The sequence below is a fragment of the Drosophila eugracilis genome, unplaced genomic scaffold (genome assembly GCF_018153835.1).
Source record: "Drosophila eugracilis isolate 14026-0451.02 unplaced genomic scaffold, ASM1815383v1 contig_1858, whole genome shotgun sequence".
Taxonomy (NCBI): domain Eukaryota; kingdom Metazoa; phylum Arthropoda; class Insecta; order Diptera; family Drosophilidae; genus Drosophila; species Drosophila eugracilis.
The window spans coordinates 30994-51790 of NW_024572708.1; the positions used below are offsets into that span (position 1 = coordinate 30994).

Here is a 20797-nt window from a genome sequence, read left to right on the forward strand (position 1 = left end):
TTGTCGAATAGTTTATGTTAAACGCTAGGAACTGAACATATTTTTATGAGGTTCTCTGTGTTACCAACAAAATACTTATCGTCTTTTTTTTAATAATATAACACCAGCCATTTATGTCCTACCTAATATGATTCACAACATTTTATTATACAAAAAATATTATTTAATTTAAAAACTAGTCAATATTTTATAATATTTATAATAATATGTAAATTTAAGACTCGGGCACCACACACTCTAGATTCAGGGAACTAAATATAGTTTCTTCAATAGGGTGAACCTGCTTGTCCTCATGATGTTGTAGCAACTTAAAGATACCTGTACCAATTCCTGCCGGCATTCCTAGAATTATGCGTTCTGAAACTCCATTAATGGCATCTGTCTGGCCGTAGTATGCTGCATCAAACAAGTGGTCTGCTGTCTTTTCAAACTAAAATGATAAAAACATGACAAATTATTATACATCAAAGAAGAAAACCAAATATGTTTTCTTACCGATGCCAAGTTAAAGACGCTCTCACGCATTTTAGCCAAACCGTGTCGAGTGATACCCAATACTTCACCACGTGCCGTCATTTGGCTGGCAAGGAGCATGATATGACGCGAATCGACACTCATACCATGTCCTTCCATCACCTCCGTTATTTCACTCATAATGATGGTCCGCGCTGCCTCTATTCCCAGTGTCTGATATATTTCACAAATATTGTTACTGCGAGTACGATTACCGACTACACCGAATGTAGCAATCACATCACGAAGTCCATAGCCCTCAATGCATAGTTTATATGTGGGAGGCTGTCTGGCATCATCAACAGCAATGACAGCACGATTAATATTTGGCAGACCCGCCACAACGACGTTCTGCAGACCAAGTGCTAGTCGTGCTAATTCTGCATTTTTAGTTGAAGTTCTTGTGGCTTCCACTCGAACAATAATTCGCGAGTGCTTCGGAACAACATCCACTTGAGCCGGCTTAACTCGCATACGCGACTTCAATATACTAAAAACAATTGTATCTAAGTTTATATGTAGGCCAAGAAGTTTAATTCTTGCCATATCTATTCCAATGGCCAGGTAGCAGCTATAAGGTCCGCATACAACCTCAACATAGGAAGATAACTCTCCTAAAGTGGTTTTCTCAATGCGCGCCTTAACTTGCCTGGCGAATTCCATACTATGGCTGTCCAGCAGCTCAGCACTTATGATTGGCGTCGATATGGTTTTCGTTGCATTTATAATCTCAACTATACGTGGTACACCTTGAGTAATGTTCATCGAAGCAACACCAGCAAAATGGAACGTCTTAAGGGTCATCTGGGTTCCTGGCTCTCCAATACTCTGCGCAGCAATGGCACCAACTGCTGTGCCAGGCTCGCTTATAGCTCGATTATATCGATTATTAATTCGACGTACAAATTTCAATAGCTGCTCGGCGGTGATGCATTCAATCTGATGGCATAGGTTTTCATGTTTAGCATAGCGTTTCTGCAATTCCCCAATGCGATTGGATACAGTGACAATGTGTTTTCTGCAATATAAAATATATTAGGAAAATACTATTTAAATTCTTGTGGAAACACTCACCTAACATCTATTTTGAAATCTTCCCGGGATTCTATAAATTCTGAAGAGCCTAACAGCGTTTCGAGGACTTGTGGAATTTCTTCTGCCAAAAGTGGACGATCCGTGCCACGTGGATGTTGAGCACGCAGATTGTCATATTGATGGACCAGATCAACAGGTTTATTCCGAGTCTCCATGGATACAGGATCTAGACCATCACCACCGTATATGGTGTCCACCATTTCGTTGACAGCATTACGAACTGTACCGTCGTAATGAACAACCAAATCCTCAAGGCACTTAACCAATCGTCGCTGCAGATATCCGGTCTCCGCTGTCTTTACGGCTGTATCGACCAAACCTTCACGACCAGCCATTGTGTGAAAGAAGAACTCAGTCGGGGTTAGCCCGGAATAGAAACTGTTCTGGACAAAACCTCTGGCCGCAGGAATTGCAGCTAAAGTAAACAAAAGTATAATTAGCTTAAATGTAACTCAGAAAAAAGCCACTTACAGTGTCTATTGAAGTGAGGTAGAGCTCGATTCTCAAATCCGTTGGGTACTCGTTTACCACTAACAGCTTGCTGACCAACACAAGCGATCATTTGGGAAATATTAATATTTGAACCCTTTGATCCACTGAGCGCCATTATCAATGCGCTATTAGTGGGATGGAGCTCCGCGAAACATGTCTTGGCAGCCTGTTCTCGAATAGCCGACAGCTCCCGCAGCATTACGGATTCCAGTGTCTCTTCTGGCGTACAACCAGGTTGACACTGCAGAGTTCCCGCCTTAAGCTTTTCAATATACTCATTACATTTTGCGTATCCATGTTCCAGTAGCAATTCCTTGTGCTGTAAAAGTTTTTTGCTTGGAGTGACATCGCTGATGCCGAACGAGAAACCGCGATTCTGCAAAAAGTACGATGCGATCTGGAAAGAAGATTTACTTTGGACTTAGCAAAAAACAAAGTCAAAAAGTCAACTTTATCCTAGATTATTCTGGGTTAAAAGTATTTTCTATATATTAAAAATTTCATATTATATTGGCTTAAATTTATTACGCGTGCGTTTTATCTTTAATCTTTGGGTAATCAATATCTGTCGAATACGTTCGTCGAATTTTATAGACCCTTGCACTTATAATTAATTAGTGTCTACCCTAAAGGTGAAGGAGAGAATGCTATTCAACGTTGACGATGTAATTTTCGTAACCTGAAATTTGAATACCCTTAAAACGGCTACTTCTTAAAAGTTTAATAGGACTTAACTTTTTGGTGATAATACTCACAAAATATTTTTAAAAAGCTGCTCACGTTCCTGGGAACAATAATCACAAAACACATTTAGACCGCTTCATGTTCTGGGAACTAATTAAAGTCAGGTGTAATAACAATGGAATTAGTAAGATACCATTCCTTATTGTGAGAGCAAGACCTACGTCGAATTTACTAAATTAAGTTAGCAGTTAATCTTATCAGAAAGGCACAATGTTAAAAAAAATTCGTGCAAAATATAGAGATAAAAGATAGCTGGAGTGAGTCAAGGAATTGAGACGTGTGAAACAAAAGCTAACTTCCGACAGAGCACCAAGCACGAAAGACATGGCGCTAAATTTCGCGAAGTCCTTAATGCTAATTTTATTAGCTGTGATTACGGTCATTGGACTGGCAACCTCCGACCCAATCGATATTGTAAGTAGAACACTGGCTAGTCCCAATATATGGAATGGTTTACTTTATTGGTTTAATTTAAACAGCAAGGTCGGATAATATCTGGAAGTCAGGCAAAACTTGGTCAGTTTCCTTGGCAAGTGATTTTAAAGCGAGACGAATGGGATGATCTGCTTTGTGGAGGATCCATAATTTCTTCATTATGGGTACTGACGGCAGCACATTGCACCGATGGCCATAGCTCTATCTTTTTGATATTCGGTAGTATCCAGCTAAACAATGAAGACGCTCAAAACATGACGTCTACAAATATCTTTGTCCATCCAAACTACAACGAAAATTTGAATAACGATGTTTCGTTGATAAAACTTCCGGAAGCACTGACATTTTCATCTAGCGTTCAACCCATACAATTGGTAACCGAGTCCCAGCAATCGAACACATTTGTGGGCACTGTGGCAATCATAGCAGGATTTGGATTACTGGACGATGAGTACCTGGACTATTCGCAAACATTAATGTATGCCCAAGTAGAAATAATTCCAAATTCCGGATGCCTGTCTATTTTTGGGAGTAACGTCGTTATGGAGTCGACACTTTGTGCTAGAGGATTTGATGGAAGTAACATGTCCATTTGTAGCGGAGATTCTGGCGGTCCACTCATCATCTACAACACCAGCATTGGAGAGTGGCAACAAATTGGCATTAATTCGTTTGTCGCTGAAGATCAATGTACCGCCAGCTATCCTTCTGGATATGTTCGCCTAACTTCCTTCCTAAGCTATATTGATCAAATTACAAGCAACAATATATAAAATCTGCACTGATTTTAATTTAAATAAATTCAAACAATGGGACATAAATCACGTTGGTAATTATCTAATATAATAGTTAAGTAAGATAGTAAGTGTATATACGAACCCTTGCTAATCTCCACATGGCCTTTGTCGCATGAAGTTCACCAAAGTCTCTCAGCATCAAGTAAAATATGCACTGTTTTGTACCAGAACCCAAGGCAGCCTTATCCATAACACCGCACATCAGTTCTGAATTGCGTATATGAATCCCTGACAACGAAGTATGTTATTACTTTTTTTTAAATGTATTATGGCATATTAATACTTACAAGAGTCATTGCTGCACAGATCCATGTTTCGCGTGTAATTCCGACCTTTATTGACCATATTAAGGAGAATTTGAGAATCGTTATTTGGTCGCATTAGCAAGCTAAACATTTGTTTGCCTGTCCACAGACGTCGCGGTTTAAGAAGAGCTGGTGGTGGTAGCTTTATGTGCATGGTGGAGTCTTCATTGGCCAAAAAGCATGCGGCTAACTGCATAGCCTCCTCTTTAGTAAGGAAGACCTCCTTTTGTGTGAGCAAATAGCCACCGGTTATGAAATCCTGCGTGGCGGCAATTAAAATCTCACCATTTTTCGGAGTTACCAAATTCGATTGGTTGCCCATTAATATTAAGGCTTCGGCTCTTGCTTCTTCTGTTTGTGGCAAATGCAGATTCATTTCATCGCCATCAAAATCGGCATTGTAAGGCGTACAGGCACATTCATTAAAGCGGAACGTTCTTTGCGGCTGCACTTTTGCGCGATGGCACATAATAGACATCTTGTGAAGTGAAGGCTGACGGTTAAATAATACGATATCTTCGTCGCGCAGATGACGCTCAACGATGTCGCCGCACTTTAACTCCTGCGCCACTTTTTCCCGATTACCATAGGCAAGATACTTCTTGAAGCTAGATCCGCGCTGCTGAACATAATTGGCTCCCGGGTGCTTACTTGGCCCATTACGTACCAGTTCCCTCATTTGACTCATATTGGCGGGATTAACGCGCTCGGGATATGTAAGAATCTTCGCCACACGCACAGGAACGCCAACCTGATAGATCATTAAGTTAGGATCTGGTGAAATAACGGTACGTCCACTGAAATCCACACGTTTTCCAGAAAGATTACAACGAAAACGGCCTTGCTTGCCCTTCAATCGTTGTACTATTCCGCGTGTCGTCTTCTTTGGTGCCATATTAATGGGTATTCCGCTGATTTCACTGTGGAAATATAAAGCGACATGAAGTTGCAGAAAGTCCCAGTCCTCGTGTATGAGCTCGATCTTCCCACCAGTGCCCATGTGACGCTGAATTACATCATTAATGAGCAGGATTTCGCTTTGTTTCATGGTTAGATCATCCTCAGTTGTACCAGCTTTTACTTCGGACAAAACCGAGGGACGAATGCATGCAGGTGGCACAAAGACTCGGGTAACAATCAAATGTTTTGGATGGGCATTGCGCGAGCACATTCCTAGTAGTGCAACATCTCCCTGAGGGATTTGTTCGAAGAGATCGAGCACCATGAGCGGTGTTAGCTCCTCGGCGGTGCTATAGTTACCCAGCGCTGAGTTAAGGTCACGATTTGACTCCGTAGACCGAAGCATTTCGTTCATATTATTAGTAAACAGTGAGTCCACTTTACGCCCCTTGTAAGGATCATGAATAATTTTCAGAAGCCCCGGTCCCTTTTTAACTCCACCATTTGGAGAATCACAATGTGGACATTTTGTAACCTTCTTTGCCTTGGCCAAAATTTGCACATGTAGAGCTTTCTTACCCAGATACGAAAAGTTAGGGTTAAGCAGCTTCTTCTCGTACACTTGTCTGTCCTCGGGCTTCAGCATAACACGAGAACATGCCTTGCAAATCATTTGAAGGATATTGATGGTAGAACGAAAGTGTCCAATGTGAAAAACAGGTAGAGCGAGATCTAAGTAACCAAAGTGGCCGATGCACTCGTTTAGACCCTGTCCACAAGTTTCGCACATGGCGTCCTTGGTGCTAATTCCCATCCGACGATCCAAAACTCCATAGGGAACTGGTTGCCTCTGGGCCTGGTACAGATTTTTGGAGATAATCCGCACCTGTGCCTCTTGTTGAATTTCATCGGGAGCGCTAATTCCAAACTGCACATGGGAACTAACGGAATTTTGGTTAAATTAAAAATTTATATTATATAAAGCGACAACATACATCTTTTTGTTAAGCGCAGAAGCGCGAAACTGTTCCTTCGGCATAATTCCAGTTGCTAATTGTGCACGTTAAACTATTTAATATATTTGTTTAAAAAATAATAATAAACCGGCACGATTTTTATGTTTGATTTAGTGTGACCGGACCGCAACTGAACATCTGATTGGAACATCGATAAGATATCGATAAGCTATTAATCGGTTCTATGCGTCTATATAGAAAAATATGTTTTAACGTTTTAAAATGCTGATGCGGAGCGTTCACACATAGAATAACTGAGAACACTGAAACAAAAGTCTTTGATTGTGATTTGGTCGCATTTTTACTTACACAATAATCTTTAAACTAAACTATATACATTTTTTTTATGTTTACCATTACGACAATACGAAGAATATATAAAATGTAAACATGTATCCCAGTTGATGACAACACAATCATCATTGTCATAAACTTCAAAGACGTTTTGTATATAAAATAGTTTTTAATTTCAAAACAACAAATTAGATTTCTATAATACCTTAAGTACTAAAGTTATTCGTTTTCATATGTTATTGACTCGCTTTTAAAGTTGTGCACCTTGTCGAACCATATATCATCTGATGCTTGCTGCGGCTCCCCGTAAAACGTTGGGAATGGAGGGGCTTCCTTGTTCCTTCGTAGTGGTAAAATTGTGTCGTATATATAGACAAGACCGCCAGTGGGGCCGGGCACTGAGCTGCCCTGCACCCACATAACATTATATTTCGAGTTAATACGCCACACACGTAATCCTTTAATAACACGCCACCGATTTCCCATATGTCCAGGCATCTTTGTACCAGGCCAAACACGACCCTTTTCGCCACCTCCGCCAATATTACCGGCACGCCGATGTGTTTTTGTAACGCCGTGTGAGGCTGGCATTCCTTTGAATCCGTGACGTTTGACAACACCTTGGAACCCGTGGTCAACACTGTATAAAAAGAATGGTGGATTACACTTACATTACATTTATACAATACTTTAAAAAAATACTTACGTTTTGCCACGAACATCGACAAAGTCACCGATGCCGAAATGATTTACATTTAGGGGAGTGCCTGGCTCAAGTTGAGCCTCTGGAGAAACGATGAATCGCGCCAAGTTCTTCTTGGGAACAACACCAGAATCCCGAAATATTCCCGAGTATTCTTTGGTCAGCAGAGCTGGGTTTGTGGTCTCGGAGCCAACGAGAATACATCCTCGCTTATGCAAATTGTGAACTTTTGGAGGTTGGGCTGGTAAATACTCTTCCGGAGGAATGTATTTAATAACATGGTTATCCGCAATCTGCAACAGCGTTGTGCGTATTCTTTCGCCATTCTTTAGCCAAAGAGGATATTGACCAATTTTTCGAGCTATAACACCGCACCTCCTTAAACCAGGAGTCCAAACTGCCTCGGTGGATGATTCCTTGGTCTTGATCAAATTCTCTTTTATAATTGCTGGAGCACCAAATTTTTCATTACCAACTTCATTGACGAACTGCTTGTTTTCAGCTGTCATCAAGTCATCGTATTTCTGTTGCATTGAAATATTAATGAATGTTTAGATTGAACATAAATAAATATGTACAACTTACTGTGACTTCTTTACGCAAAAACCATTGGGGATTCCGCTGACGAGGTCTGCTTAAATGGCCCTTGTCACGCACCTGTGTAACCATAACACCGCAGTTACCGCTGAGCCTGAATACAGAAACAAAATAGTATTAATTGTTCTTTAAAGCAATACAAATTGTACCAACCTGAGACCCAATAATTGGTTAATAACACTCCGCATCATGCTTATATAATATATTTTAACAATGCATAAAACCGAGCCGGTCCGGACTAACCAATAGAGCTGTCAAACCATCGATGGTGTGACTTTATTAGGCAGTACCGATTGTTTTCAGAAAATCACGATAGTATTTAAGATAATATACCACATCCGCAGAGCACATCCGAGCAAAATGTTAAGAATAACATATTTTGCTTTAATTTTGTTTAGTTTAAATAAATAGGTTGTGATGAGTTAGTTTAGCTCTAACTTATTACTAGTAAATAGTAAATTACTACTATCCAATGCTTTATATAAGGCCCTATATAAACATATAAATATAAATATAAATATTTTTCAAACTCTTGTAGCAAAGGATTACATTTCCACTATACCACTTACGTTTTCCACTATTCAATAATAACTTTTGTTAATAAACATGCATTTAACAAAAAAAGAAAACTGTATATTAAAAAAACTATATATTCATTTAATAACTATATAATTATTTATAAATATTTAATTTGCACTCTCCTGCAATTGTTGTGCTTAGTGGAAACATGGTGTAAGATGCGCTTAACAGCACTTTTTATATATTTAACAGCACGTTAAGATAACTTGTGTATTTTTATCAGACCTACATTAATTTTTTTTTTCTAATCGGAGATTTAACAGCCAAAGTAATATATATATTGTGGTGCATTTCGAATACAATGAAATGAAATGTGCAATTGATGCTAAATAATATCCGTTTATTGATACGAAACGCGCGACGCGGTCAATTTGCGTTCTTGGAGCAGAGCAACATTAGATATTGGGAAATTACTCATACACTAATGTTTACTCTGTGAGTAATTTTAACACGGTACAAATGTGTGTGCGGTTGCGGTACGCGAAAAACTACCGACGGTTGCCTTTCGTAACTAAGAGCATTTATTTTTGTACAAGTGAATTCCAATGGGCTAAAGTCATATGAAATGTGTATTGAGATGATCCAATAAACGCTTAATTTTAAGGATTTCATTTATTTATTTGTGATTCCATTACATATCTGTGCTGGTGTGTATCTATGTATATGTACATATATATATTTATATATATATATTATTTAGTTTTTTTTTTTTAAACAAATACATGTATACGAAATAAACAAAGGATTTAGTGTTGCAGTTCATTTTCATCCCAGGGGTATGTTCGAAATCCAAATTATGGTTGTAGTGGCCTCGCAACCTGTTTTAAGACGAATGTTTACATATGTACATCAAAATTTAACAAGTTTATGCAAAAAAAAAGAGAAAAACTCTCGATACAGCCTCCCCTCCCTCATATTCTTACAATTAGTGTTGTAAAGTGCGCAACTCAGTTTTTTATCATTAAGCAAACATAAACTAAAGTTATTTTTAAATATAAAATGTACACAAAATACTTAGCAACAATTCAAAATACAGGCGGTGTGTTCATACATATGTACATAACTACATACCTATGTATATTCAACAACTTTAAGCTGGTATAACTATGTATGGTAAAAACGATAAGATAAATTTAAACGGAGAATGTCTGAGTGTTTTTTAAGCCTTAAAAAGCCAGTATTTAAAAATTTAAAGACTAACTAACGAAAATACATAGCAACAGTTGGGTTTTTTGGGCCGTGCATACAATCAGCTGAAGTTATTTGTTTATTTAACAAATTCGGCCTAGCGTACAATGTAAATAACCTTCGACTGTGATTTACAATCGCTGTTCATGTGTTCGTTTATTTGTATTATTGTTTAGCTCTTGATTATTGTTAAATTAATTTTGCATTTACATGAACCGCTTAGCTTTCTTCATAAAGCAATCGAGTTGCAGTTCATAAGAGTAAAAATAGAAATCGTATATGTTATCAATGTTCAGTGGTCCTTTGCGTGGCATAAAAATATTGCAGGAATGTTGACCAACCGATAATAAAAATAACTTTTTTGCAAATATTTTATTATCTTCTGTGGATATGGTCCATTCGGTAAACGTTTTGAGTTTGGAGAATACATTCATCAGGTTGTTGGTTTATATAATACACAAAGCAATGTTTTATTTGTATAATATTTTGATTATGTCAATCTTAAAGTCCACCAAAAATGATTTTGCAATAAATTCAAAGTTGTGGATTTGTATTTGCCTTAAATGTGTCCGAGAATAAAGGAAACGAATCTTATGTATTTAAAAAGATAATTTTTTTAGTGAAGTCAATTTAATGATCGCAATTTGCAAGCCTTTATTTGATATTTATGTAATGGCTAGGTACTTATCAGCTTGTGGCTAGTATGATTTCGATAGAAAAGTGTTCGCAAATGTATTTAAACTTGTTTTTGGTAAACGCTTCTATATTTGAAAGTGATAAGAAGTTTATGAAAGTGTGGGTGTTTTTCGGTATACGACGATAAGAAGAAAAAACAGTGGTCCGAAATCGATGAAAATTAGTCAGTGACTACCCAACTTTTATCTTAACTTATCATTCTAAGTAATCTATTTGTATATACCATTTTGAAGGCGTACTTTTTCGGTAATTCTTTTGCCGTTTAAAATCAATTGAGATCCACCCTTGAATGAAATATTATTCCACCTTTCAATAATCCCTATTCTAGACAAATTCTAGGTATAATAATAATTTTATTTTATGATTAATTAACAGCTAATTATCACTATTTTAGTAACCAGAGCTACAAAAGAATTTAATTGATTTTTTACTGCAAATAAAAGCGCGTTTATTTCTTCACCGAGAACTGGGGATTCCGAAAATATCGTTGATAAAGAATAATCATGTTATTATTATGCATAATAAAAACCGGATGATGCATGGGTACAAGAATTCTTAATACAATTATATTACTTTTCACACTTATACTTGAAATCGAAAAAAAATGGATTTTAATATTAGTTGTATCCACAGGAATAACAATATGCATCGCCCGCCAACTGAAAATCAGTATTTACATTGAAAAGTTAAAATATTATCGGAGTCATTTTTGCTGTAAATGTTTCAAACACTACAGCACCAACAATTTACAATTATACAGAATATATTTGCAACTGAGAAAGAACTCAACACTGTGAAAATTCGATTTGAGCCTAAAGAAAACTTTAAGAATACTCGGCCAGCAAAATTCTTCAATATTATTAAAACCAAATCCAAAAAACATGGGCGGCGGCAAAAATATACGCCGCGGCTTGGAGCCACTGGAATTTGAGGAATGCATCGTCGACAGTCCGGACTTTCGCGAAAATTTGAATCGCCATGAAAAGGAACTGGATCACACTAGTCATCAAATAAAACGAATAATCAAAGAGGTCAAAGATCTTATGAGTGCAGCAAAAAGTAAGTAGAACAAATGCATTATTCGATTGGAAAAAAATTGGGTTTTAATCAAACAAGGAAAATTCTCAGACTTTAAACAATCTTATGTAAATATTTAAAACAAATATGTATATGATAAACCATTTTCCTTGGGTTGCTGCCAATTTTCCTTTTCATATTTTTAAGGAGACACTATTTTTTCACAAGCTGTTTTCGTTTTCCTTGTTGGAATATCTTGTTTAACGAATCTTTGATATACCAACTCTGATTGGCGTATGATGTCCTTAAGCAAAGCAACATTCTATCGATTTTTCGCCTCTTCAGCCAAGCAGGATTTGTTTCAGCATATTCTTCGTCATCGGGATACTCCAAGAATTTGTCAAATTCACGACCACTACTGATCAAAGTTTGTAGATAGTTTTGATATTGTTTAAATGTAACATAACGCATATTAGGAGATTTTCGGGTCACGGGACGATGATATTCACAGTTTTTATCACGTATCCAATTACGATGATCCAGCAATTTAAACGTACTAAATTCAATATTATTTTCAATGCAAGATGGGTCATTGGCACAGGCTATGATTAAACTACTGTAGAACAATCCATCCCGAATCAGAGTTCTTATATCGGGAGACTCACTAATTACCTTAACTATATCAACAAATGGACCAATATTATTTGGATCCGATGACTTTAGGTTGGTCAACATTGTTGGTGGCAAGTATCCATAGCGAATGTCTTTCATAACCGTGGTTATGCTAGAAGAGCGCTGTGGCCAGCAATGTATAAGCCACTTCAGTGTGCCATATAAAAGCTGTAAAAAAGTAATAGTCATAAAAAAGAATGAACAGATAGCTTCACAGATAAAAAGAACAGTACATTCTAGATCGAAAAAATGGCAAGAAAATGTGATATAAACAATGTGTTTTAGGTTTTTAAGTTGAGAATATGAAAAAGACAAATAAGATAAGAGTTTAGTATCTTGCCAGGTCAATAATGAATACTATCAAATAGATAAGTGTATCATTTTGTTATTTTATAAATATTGATCGTTATCTTAGGATAATATGGAATTATCATGAATGTTCTGCTGTGATTATAGCAATAAATGTAAGCTCACCTCCATTTCGGAGTTCACTGACAAGGTATTGGATTGTAGAAGGCCGCATATCTGAACCTCACTTAAGGACAAAAATTCTTGAGAACATGTAATTGCTAAAGTCGATCTTGCGATACGGTCAGACATCTTTTTAAATATTGGCATTAGCTCACTGGCTTTTCGACTCTCGTACATAACACTAAACGCTGAGAATTCATCGAAAAGATGAGTATCCAGAGTTTTCCAGCAAAGCTCTATTAGCTCGTTTACTTCCAGAAAAAATGCGCTTCTCATAAGGTCGGCAAAATCCAATATATCCAATGTGCCTTGAGTTGAAATCATCCAATTGTACAAATCGCTAAAACCCTTTTGACTTAGTTCTGGAGTCTTAAAAACAATATGACCGCAACATGATGGTATTATTTTAAGCATCACCTTGGAGTAAAAGCATAGAACAGTAGAGTGGCAGAGGAAGGCGTGATCGTTGACAATAACGAATATGTCCGTATTTTCAAATTCCTGAAGTTCCTTTACCAAACGTCTTTTTGGCGTCATATTTGTGTGGGTTAGCATTCTTAACATGGGTTCGTTTTCATTTTTTTTTAACGCACTATTTAAATTCCCCCTAGTTGCTTCCGCAAATTCAAGAATTTGCGTTTCTATTTTACTAATTTAACAAAAAAAAAAAAAAAAAGAATTAAAAATTAAAATCAAATGATATTACTAGATGCTTTTATCTTACTCTTCCACATCATTCGGTTTTGGTTTAAGCAAAAACGGTTGCGTTTTATGCATTTTTTAAGTTTTAGTGTTACGATAAGAATAACTCGTAGTGTTACGATAGAAATGACTTCTAAGAAGTACAAAGCGTAGCCTTCTTTAAAAACAATACTTGTCAAATGGGTTTATAAAATAAGAAATATGTTCTTTATAAAGAAAATTCATGAAATGAAAAAAGAAAAATTGGATTTATTACTACATTATTATTTTGATATTTTTTATATATTTATTTTGAATGTTTTGATCAAATTGCAATTGATATTTTTCAGTGCTGTCCACTAGAATGAAACAATTGGCCATTTTACTTACCGACTTTAACTTTGAGTGCATAGGCACTGCTCAGACCGATGATGAGAATGTCATTTGTGAAAGCCTAAAACGATTCGGTGCTATTATTGGCAATATTGAAGATGAGCGCGAAAAGATGGTAAGTCAAAAGAATGGTTATATTCTCAAACCGACAAATTTGTTAGGATCCAAAATTGAATGTTTTTTTTAATAGCTAACGCTCGCTGATAAACATATTATTGAGTCACTGGAGGATTTTCGAAAAAAGCAAATTGGTGGCGTCAAAGAAAACAAAAAAAAATTTGATAAAAAAACTGAGAAGTTCTGTCAATCACAGGAGCGTTTTCTCAATATGTCAACTAAAAAGCCCGAAAACACAATTCAGGAGGTAAGTTATTAATAATTTTCGGGTTTTTTTCCTCAATTAAGAAAAACACAATTTCTAAATAATTTACACTAAGCAAACAATGAATTCTAAGAGGTTGATGGTCGATTTATCTTTGGGCTGAGTGGTATATAATTTTAGATATTATTTATAAAACTACAGACACTACACATTGTTTTTTGATAATAATATTAACAATATTAATATTTATTTCTTTTATAGGCTGATGCTAGCTTGGGCATGCACGAGCGCGAATATATTCAAGAGTCACTGAGCTATGTTTTGCGCATACAAGAAGTGCAGGAACGAATCAAATTCGAATTTGTGGAGATATTGCTCGCATTTATTTCTGGCTGGTTGGTTTTTTACCACACAGCTCACGAACAGGCAGAGGATCATCGTGACTACCTGCAGGATTTGAGGCACAAGGTCCAGAAAGTAAGTTGGCGATTAATCATTGTTTTCACTATTTTGATTATAAATCAATCAAATCTTTATCACTTTACAGACTCGTGAAAATTTCGAGGAGGCCCGCGAAAAAGTGACTGAATTGAAAACAAAGTATATGGAAAAGCGCACAGTAAGTCGATAATACAAAATATCTATATATAGAACATTATTTTCTAATACATCATTTTGTTAACAGAAGCCCGAGGAAATTTTTACAAAACGTGGCTATTTATTTCTGATGGAAAAAAGTACGTGTTTTTACTTACGTTTACTTATATAAGATAAGATTATTATTATTACTGGTTGACTGGTTGACTGTTATCATTTTGATGATCTGTTTTGCTAAACCTATAATATAATACTATTATATTAACTAATATATATTTAAACCAAATTCCTGTAGTTTTGCGTAGATAGTCTTTTTAAAAGAAAGATTCAATGCTACTTCAAAAATAATGTAATGATAATTGAGTGCCTTCAACTAATTGTTTATTGCAACCGAATTATAGGTTCCATTCTGAAAATCTCCCTTTTAGAGCCATTCAAAGCAACGTGGACAAAATACTATTGTACATTCAAGAAGCAGAAGCGGGAATTCACAATGTTACAGTTTAATCAAATGAATCACAATTTTACGAGGCCCGAGGCACGTGATGACGAGAAACTAACGCTCTTCTCCTGCCAGCGACGGGCATCTGAGTTCGAGAAGCGGTTTTGCTTCGATTTGACTTTTAAGGAAAAACCAGGAGTCGTTTATACATTTCAAGCTTTAAGCGAAAAGGATCATCGGTATTGGATAAGTGCTATGGATGGCACGGAGCCGGTAAGTTTAATTTACTAGAATATATTTTTTTTTATTTACTATTTATATTAACATTTTCGTTTAAAGACATATTTGGCTCCCGGTAAAATCAAAGTCAGCGAGGCCTATCAACTGGATGAACCCGGATTCATGTTTATCCGCAGATGCATACAAGTATTAGAAATCCGAGGTCTGGAGGATGAAGGGATTTATCGGAAAAGTGGTGTTGGAACCAAAATCAGCAAGCTTTTGGCTTTGGGTCTCAATCAAAAGGAAACCGATGATGTCTTTATCGACGACAAGTATCGTGATTTAATGGAAAGCAACACCATAGCTAGTGCTCTAAAAATGTATCTGCGGAATCTAAATGAGCCATTGATGACATATCAATACCACAGCGATTTTATTGAAGCAGCAAGTAAGCTTATTATGGTCTAAATATTATGATAATATAAAATATTAAATAAATGATATTTTCAGAGCAAGAAACCTTAAATCAACGCGTGAACGAGGTGCACAAGCTGGTCTACAAATTACCGCAACCTAATTTTCAGATGCTAGATATGGTTATTCGTCACTTAACAGAGTAAGTATCCATGTAATAGTTGGTTTTAATTATATTAATAATTTTAAATAATTACATTTTTAGCGTTTCACGGAAGTACGAAAAGAACAAAATGTCCGTATTTAATCTTGGAGTGGTTTTCGGGCCAACATTGTTAAGACCACGAGAAGAATCAGTGGCAGCCATATTGGATATCAAGTTTAATAATATCGTCATCAACATTCTAATTGATAACTATGAGAGGATTTTTAAGAACAAACCTAGCGCTGATGTTAAGTTACCAGATGCTACGAAAGCACCGAGCATCATGTACCCAAATCGCAGCAGTCCACCGACTCGAATGCCTCGGGCATCTCAAATAGGAAAAGCCGCTTCTACGGGTGCCATGGGCACCAGTGGTAGTAGCAGTACCACGGCGGGAAATCAAATGTTCTTAAATCAGCAGAAAATCTATCGAGTCGTCAGCAAATCCAACTGTACAGAGCCCTCGATGTCATCTAGCCTGCAAAATATTCCAAATGGCGACAATTATGCCCTCGGATCGAACGTAATGAATAGTTCGGGTGGTGGAGCTGGGTGCATATCCCTGTCGCCACCAATGCACATGTTAAATGGAATACTATCACCAACAATCGGTAGCATCAATAATCTTCACACAATATCGAAAAATGAAGCAAGCACACGACGTTATGTACCCAGCTCATGTACTGACACTGATGTCGCGCCCGATTATGGTATCATAAGTGCTAACAATGGTGGTTTGGCGTTACAATCACATCATGCCATCCCCGTGAGTAGCACAAGTAATTTTCGACATCCTGAGTACCTAATGACCACGGCAACGCCAGTGACTCAGTCTGGCTCCAGTAGCCATATATATACAAACACCTCTAGTGGTGGTGCTGCTACCTCAAGCAATCGGATTAGCCTAAACAATGTTTCCCCGCCAAATACCGCAATGCGAAAGGAGCGATTTCTGGGCAGTGCCAGTGGTCCACAGCAGCATCCACCCGTTCAACGGGGTCTGTACTCGTACGGACAGACAAAACATTATTCCCCCTTAATGCCAACATCAACATCGAGCTCTAATGACAGCGTATGTGATTCACTTTCTTCCAATAATGGCTTGGGCAGCTCTATTGTCGCAACAAATAGTAGCAGTGCGAATGTTGCACAGCATTTAAGCACACGAAACTCTAATGACTATGCACTGACAACGTCACAGAATTCATCGTTGTCGCCACTTCTGGGAACCACCTGCGATGAGGTCGTTACGGCCACAACATTGCCCTCAGTTAGTCTAAGCTGTGGCGGCACCACAAACGATAGCTCCGAATATCCGCCAAGTAAAATGCATCGTAATCGTGACATAAACCAAATAAAACGTGATTTGTCAACGGGCACAGCGTAAGTAATTTATAATGCATTTTCCTACGTTCCCTTTGCCATATCATCCATATTAATCATATTGTTAAAAGGAAAATTCATTAAAAGTTGTTCTCATTTTTATAGTCGTGTGCGCACACTTTATGCTTGCATGGGAGAAAGTGAGGGAGAGCTGTCGTTTGAGCCCAACCAAATAATAACCAATGGTAAGTGAAAACTATATCGTTTGTAAATATTTATCCGATTCTATTTTCTAATTTCTTTGATTATAGTTCGTTACTCGCACGAACCTGGCTGGCTGCAAGGTACGCTAAATGGCAAAACAGGACTCATTCCGGAGAACTATGTGGAACATTTGAAGCCTCACCATTAGATTTTCAGTTCAGTAGAGTTCTCTATTATTTTTTGCATTCGTCGGTAGATAAAATTAAAATGAAAGAAGAAAAAAAAATAGGTAATCTGAATATAATCGTTGTGTAAAAAACTAATTTTTGATTACCCATTTACCCATGGGGTTTTACATGAGATGCATTTTATTTTATGCTGGAAACCAGGAAACCACAATCTTACCTTATAAATATGTTAACCTTTATAATACCATGACCATACAATGTACTTATTTTTAATTATTTAATAAGGAGTATAAACTCAGTGCAACTGCAAAGATTTATTTACTAATTGTTACGCTCTTCATTTGTTGCTTATTTATACATAATTCACGTAATTTGTGCAAAAATGGATTACATCGTATCTAATATCTACTACATATACAATTGTATAAAAAAATAAATAGCAGTGCTTCGATCACTTTTAAAATGTAAACATTAAACTGAAGTCTGCCATATACCATATCAAAAAAAAAAAATAAAATAATAATAATAATAAATATTTTCTTAGCAAGGCAAAGAAAACGTAGAATGTTGAAAAAATTGTTTGATTATCAAGAGTTTTCATAAAAACCAAGAAATCTGGGCGGTTACCAAGAAATATCCTTTGTTTAAGTTTTAAATAGCAATTGATTGGTTTTATTAAGGGTCAAGAAATTATGAAATTACTTATTTTTATATTTATTTTCAAGATTGTGTTGTCTCACAGCCTTTATACTTTGTATTCATTTTTGTTTATTTTGTAAATTTGTCATTAATTCAGGTCAGCAGTTGCTATTATCTGGCATGAACTCCTTCTGAAGGAGACAACAGAGCCATTCATTAGCATTTACTTGTTAAACCATTTCTGAATTAGTTACTATATTGTTTGTACAGATCTTTATATATGCGCATTAATAAACATATTTAAAAACTCAAATAGGCTGAGTTTATTTTGTATTCAAACAAATATTAGATAGTCATTGAATTCATGTATTAGAAGTTGAATAATTATATTTTTACCCACAATGCTCATTATTTCATTTCACAAATTGTAGCACAAATGCTTTTCTTTTTAAAAATCACCACAACTTTTGTCAATTTCAGTTTCCATAAAGCTTTATTTGTTATAAAATGATATTGTTAGTGGTATTCTTATAAAAATATAAATAAATAAATATTTGTGTAAACATTTTTATATAATTTTCATGTTATAAACACTCCACCCACTGTTTCAATAGTTTAAAACAATGCCTTAGGCAGATGAATTATTATAAAAGTATTGAATATTACCCCTTGTGGTCCAACGGAAGTCCATTAAACAATAAACTATTATCTGCGCTTAATTCTCTTGGCCCTTCACCAACTTTTGTATGAATTATATATCTAAAGGCATTTTTTGCATGACTATCTAATGATTCGATTTTGATTTTTTGAGAAGCCTCAATTTTCGGATTACTATCTAGTTTTGGAACGGCAAGACCACGTAAGTACGCAGCACTATCCATTATATCACTTGGAAACACTTTTTGAACTGCATTCAGAAGACTCGGAACATTTTCCTCCAATACGTATAGGCAAGCATTTGGTCCAGCGTCGAAGGTGTATGCAGCATGATAGCTTCCCATTATCTCGTTATAGTCGTGAACAAAAGATACAATCCTATGAGATACATCGTTCATATACACACATGGTGGATAAGTATCCAAGGCAACGGCGTGAAACTGATTTGAGTCCTTCATCGTAATCTCGGCGAATGTTTGAAAGTCATGATTAGCAATTGCTTCCCTTAATTGTGTTATCCTCTCAGGTACAACTTTCTCTACACGATGCTTTATCAATTGTGATGTTTTCACCGTCTGCTGCATTCCTTTTGTCGAACCAGTCTTTTTCCGTTCATCATTAACAACCAATATGAGTACATGCATGTTTGGCCAGTGTGTTGATGATGCAATTGGTTTGGCCACCGAATCAATGCCATTATCAAGAGCACCACGATGCCATTGTACAAATCCGCCATATAAGCTGCGACATGCTGATCCACTACCTTGTCGTGCCACAGTTGTTAGCTCTTCGTTTAGCGGGATGTTATAAAGTCGAGATAGGGAGTATACCAGGCAGGCATAGCCTGCTGCACTGGATGCCAGTCCAGCAGCGGTAGGAAAATTGTTAACCGACGCAATGTGTATCTTCCAGGATGGAGGAACCTTCTGATTGCCATTCTTTAGTGCCAGGCGGTGAACTGGAAATATTTTTAATATATATATTATTAAAAGAATCGTACTTTACAGGCTAACAAACCTCACCTTCTTTTAAACAGCGTTGCAAACGTGAACTCTCTTCAAAAGGCACCTCATCTCCATTTAACCACATTCGATTCTGTTCGAAAGTTTCTGAAGCAGTTACTGTAGTCTTGGCGCACAACTTAAAAAGAAAACAAAATTTTAAAAATATATTATTGTCAAGTTAAAACTATCCATTTTTTTTTTTATCACTTTCAGAAGTTTTAATGAACTTTTTCGAAATATAATTGTTACAATAAATTGATAGGAAAAATTAAAAATCAAAGAAAATGAGGAGAAAAGTGAAAATTTTTGAGCCTATCAACAAAAGTTAAATAGAAAGTTTTTTTTTATCATATTTACTTTCGCTTGCGAGTGTAAACCGGCTTCACACTTCACGCTCATTAAAAGTATGCACATAATTTATTTACCTTATACAGATTTGATAAAAAAAAAAATGAATAGTTAAATAAAATTGTCGGTAATATTTACATCATCTGTGCTAAGAGTCATGCTAATGGAATCATTGACGGGCAGTATCAAGTCTTCATGACGCTTTCCCCCTAAAATAAAAGGAGGACCATAAGCCACTTGTGTTGACTGAATGCCACTGAGTTGTACTTACAATATTTTATTAAAGCTATATTCACAGGGGCTACACAAGTTACTGATATCATTTTAAGACACAAACACTTATTATTTACAAAAATATACTTTGATTTAGTTTATTTCCACTTTCCAGGCGAAAGCGACTAACTGTTGACTGCATATAGTAGCGAATAGATTGTTGGAAAATACCAAGGTATTCTAAAAGTAGTATGACCATTCAGCGTGGTGTGAAACTCTGCTACTTTTATTTTATGGTTTGTGTAAAAAAAAGTAGTATGGGTATTCTTATATTGCGAAGTGAAGCTTTGCTACTTTTATTTTATAGTTAGTGTCAAGACTAACAGTTTGCGTCGTTATATTTAAAAATTTATCAAAATTGCATACAATTT

At 36.3% G+C, this 20797-nt stretch overlaps 6 protein-coding genes across 8 annotated transcripts; 2 read left to right on the plus strand and 4 right to left on the minus strand.

Annotated features, from left to right (window-relative positions):
* Window positions 1-110: 110 nt before the first annotated feature.
* LOC108110088 (DNA-directed RNA polymerase III subunit RPC1) lies at window positions 111-6411 on the minus strand. The gene is made up of 7 exons (XM_017218981.1): window positions 6277-6411; window positions 4364-6222; window positions 4159-4304; window positions 2080-2497; window positions 1588-2023; window positions 496-1531; window positions 111-430 (listed from the first exon to the last, which is right to left on the minus strand). Exons 1-7 carry the CDS (start codon window positions 6318-6320, stop codon window positions 215-217), a joined length of 4155 nt encoding a protein of 1384 aa, XP_017074470.1. The 5' UTR covers window positions 6321-6411; the 3' UTR covers window positions 111-214.
* On the plus strand, window positions 3115-4100 carry LOC108110090 (brachyurin). The gene is made up of 2 exons (XM_017218982.2): window positions 3115-3258; window positions 3324-4100. The coding sequence occupies exons 1-2, from the start codon at window positions 3169-3171 to the stop codon at window positions 4050-4052; spliced, it is 819 nt and encodes a 272-aa protein (XP_017074471.1). The 5' UTR covers window positions 3115-3168; the 3' UTR covers window positions 4053-4100.
* A 329-nt stretch (window positions 6412-6740) lies between the features above and the next one.
* On the minus strand, window positions 6741-8145 carry LOC108110012 (39S ribosomal protein L3, mitochondrial). The gene is made up of 4 exons (XM_017218848.1): window positions 8045-8145; window positions 7880-7985; window positions 7298-7818; window positions 6741-7231 (listed from the first exon to the last, which is right to left on the minus strand). Exons 1-4 carry the CDS (start codon window positions 8080-8082, stop codon window positions 6811-6813), a joined length of 1086 nt encoding a protein of 361 aa, XP_017074337.1. The 5' UTR covers window positions 8083-8145; the 3' UTR covers window positions 6741-6810.
* Window positions 8146-8710: 565 nt separating this feature from the next.
* On the plus strand, window positions 8711-18067 carry LOC108110057 (rho GTPase-activating protein 26). Of its 2 annotated transcripts, none has more exons than XM_017218934.2 (13): window positions 8711-9117; window positions 10988-11413; window positions 13546-13703; window positions 13779-13952; window positions 14172-14387; window positions 14458-14529; window positions 14596-14647; window positions 14909-15222; window positions 15289-15619; window positions 15682-15787; window positions 15851-17173; window positions 17279-17358; window positions 17425-18067. In XM_017218934.2, exons 2-13 carry the CDS (start codon window positions 11236-11238, stop codon window positions 17523-17525), a joined length of 3105 nt encoding a protein of 1034 aa, XP_017074423.1. In that variant the 5' UTR covers window positions 8711-9117; window positions 10988-11235; the 3' UTR covers window positions 17526-18067. The 2 variants fall into 2 exon arrangements, with proteins under 2 accessions (XP_017074423.1, XP_017074426.1); XM_017218937.2 differs by having other exon boundaries at window positions 14936-15222.
* LOC108110059 (kelch-like protein 4) lies at window positions 11450-13394 on the minus strand. Of its 2 annotated transcripts, XM_017218939.1 has the most exons (3): window positions 13239-13394; window positions 12518-13163; window positions 11450-12211 (listed from the first exon to the last, which is right to left on the minus strand). In XM_017218939.1, exons 1-3 carry the CDS (start codon window positions 13289-13291, stop codon window positions 11585-11587), a joined length of 1326 nt encoding a protein of 441 aa, XP_017074428.1. In that variant the 5' UTR covers window positions 13292-13394; the 3' UTR covers window positions 11450-11584. The 2 variants fall into 2 exon arrangements, with proteins under 2 accessions (XP_017074428.1, XP_017074429.1); XM_017218940.2 differs by having other exon boundaries at window positions 12518-13394.
* A 551-nt stretch (window positions 18068-18618) lies between the features above and the next one.
* Window positions 18619-20591, minus strand: LOC108110060 (diphosphomevalonate decarboxylase). Its single transcript, XM_017218941.2, has 4 exons — window positions 20425-20591; window positions 20292-20362; window positions 19824-19941; window positions 18619-19759 (listed from the first exon to the last, which is right to left on the minus strand). Exons 1-4 carry the CDS (start codon window positions 20474-20476, stop codon window positions 18807-18809), a joined length of 1194 nt encoding a protein of 397 aa, XP_017074430.1. The 5' UTR covers window positions 20477-20591; the 3' UTR covers window positions 18619-18806.
* Window positions 20592-20797: the final 206 nt, after the last annotated feature.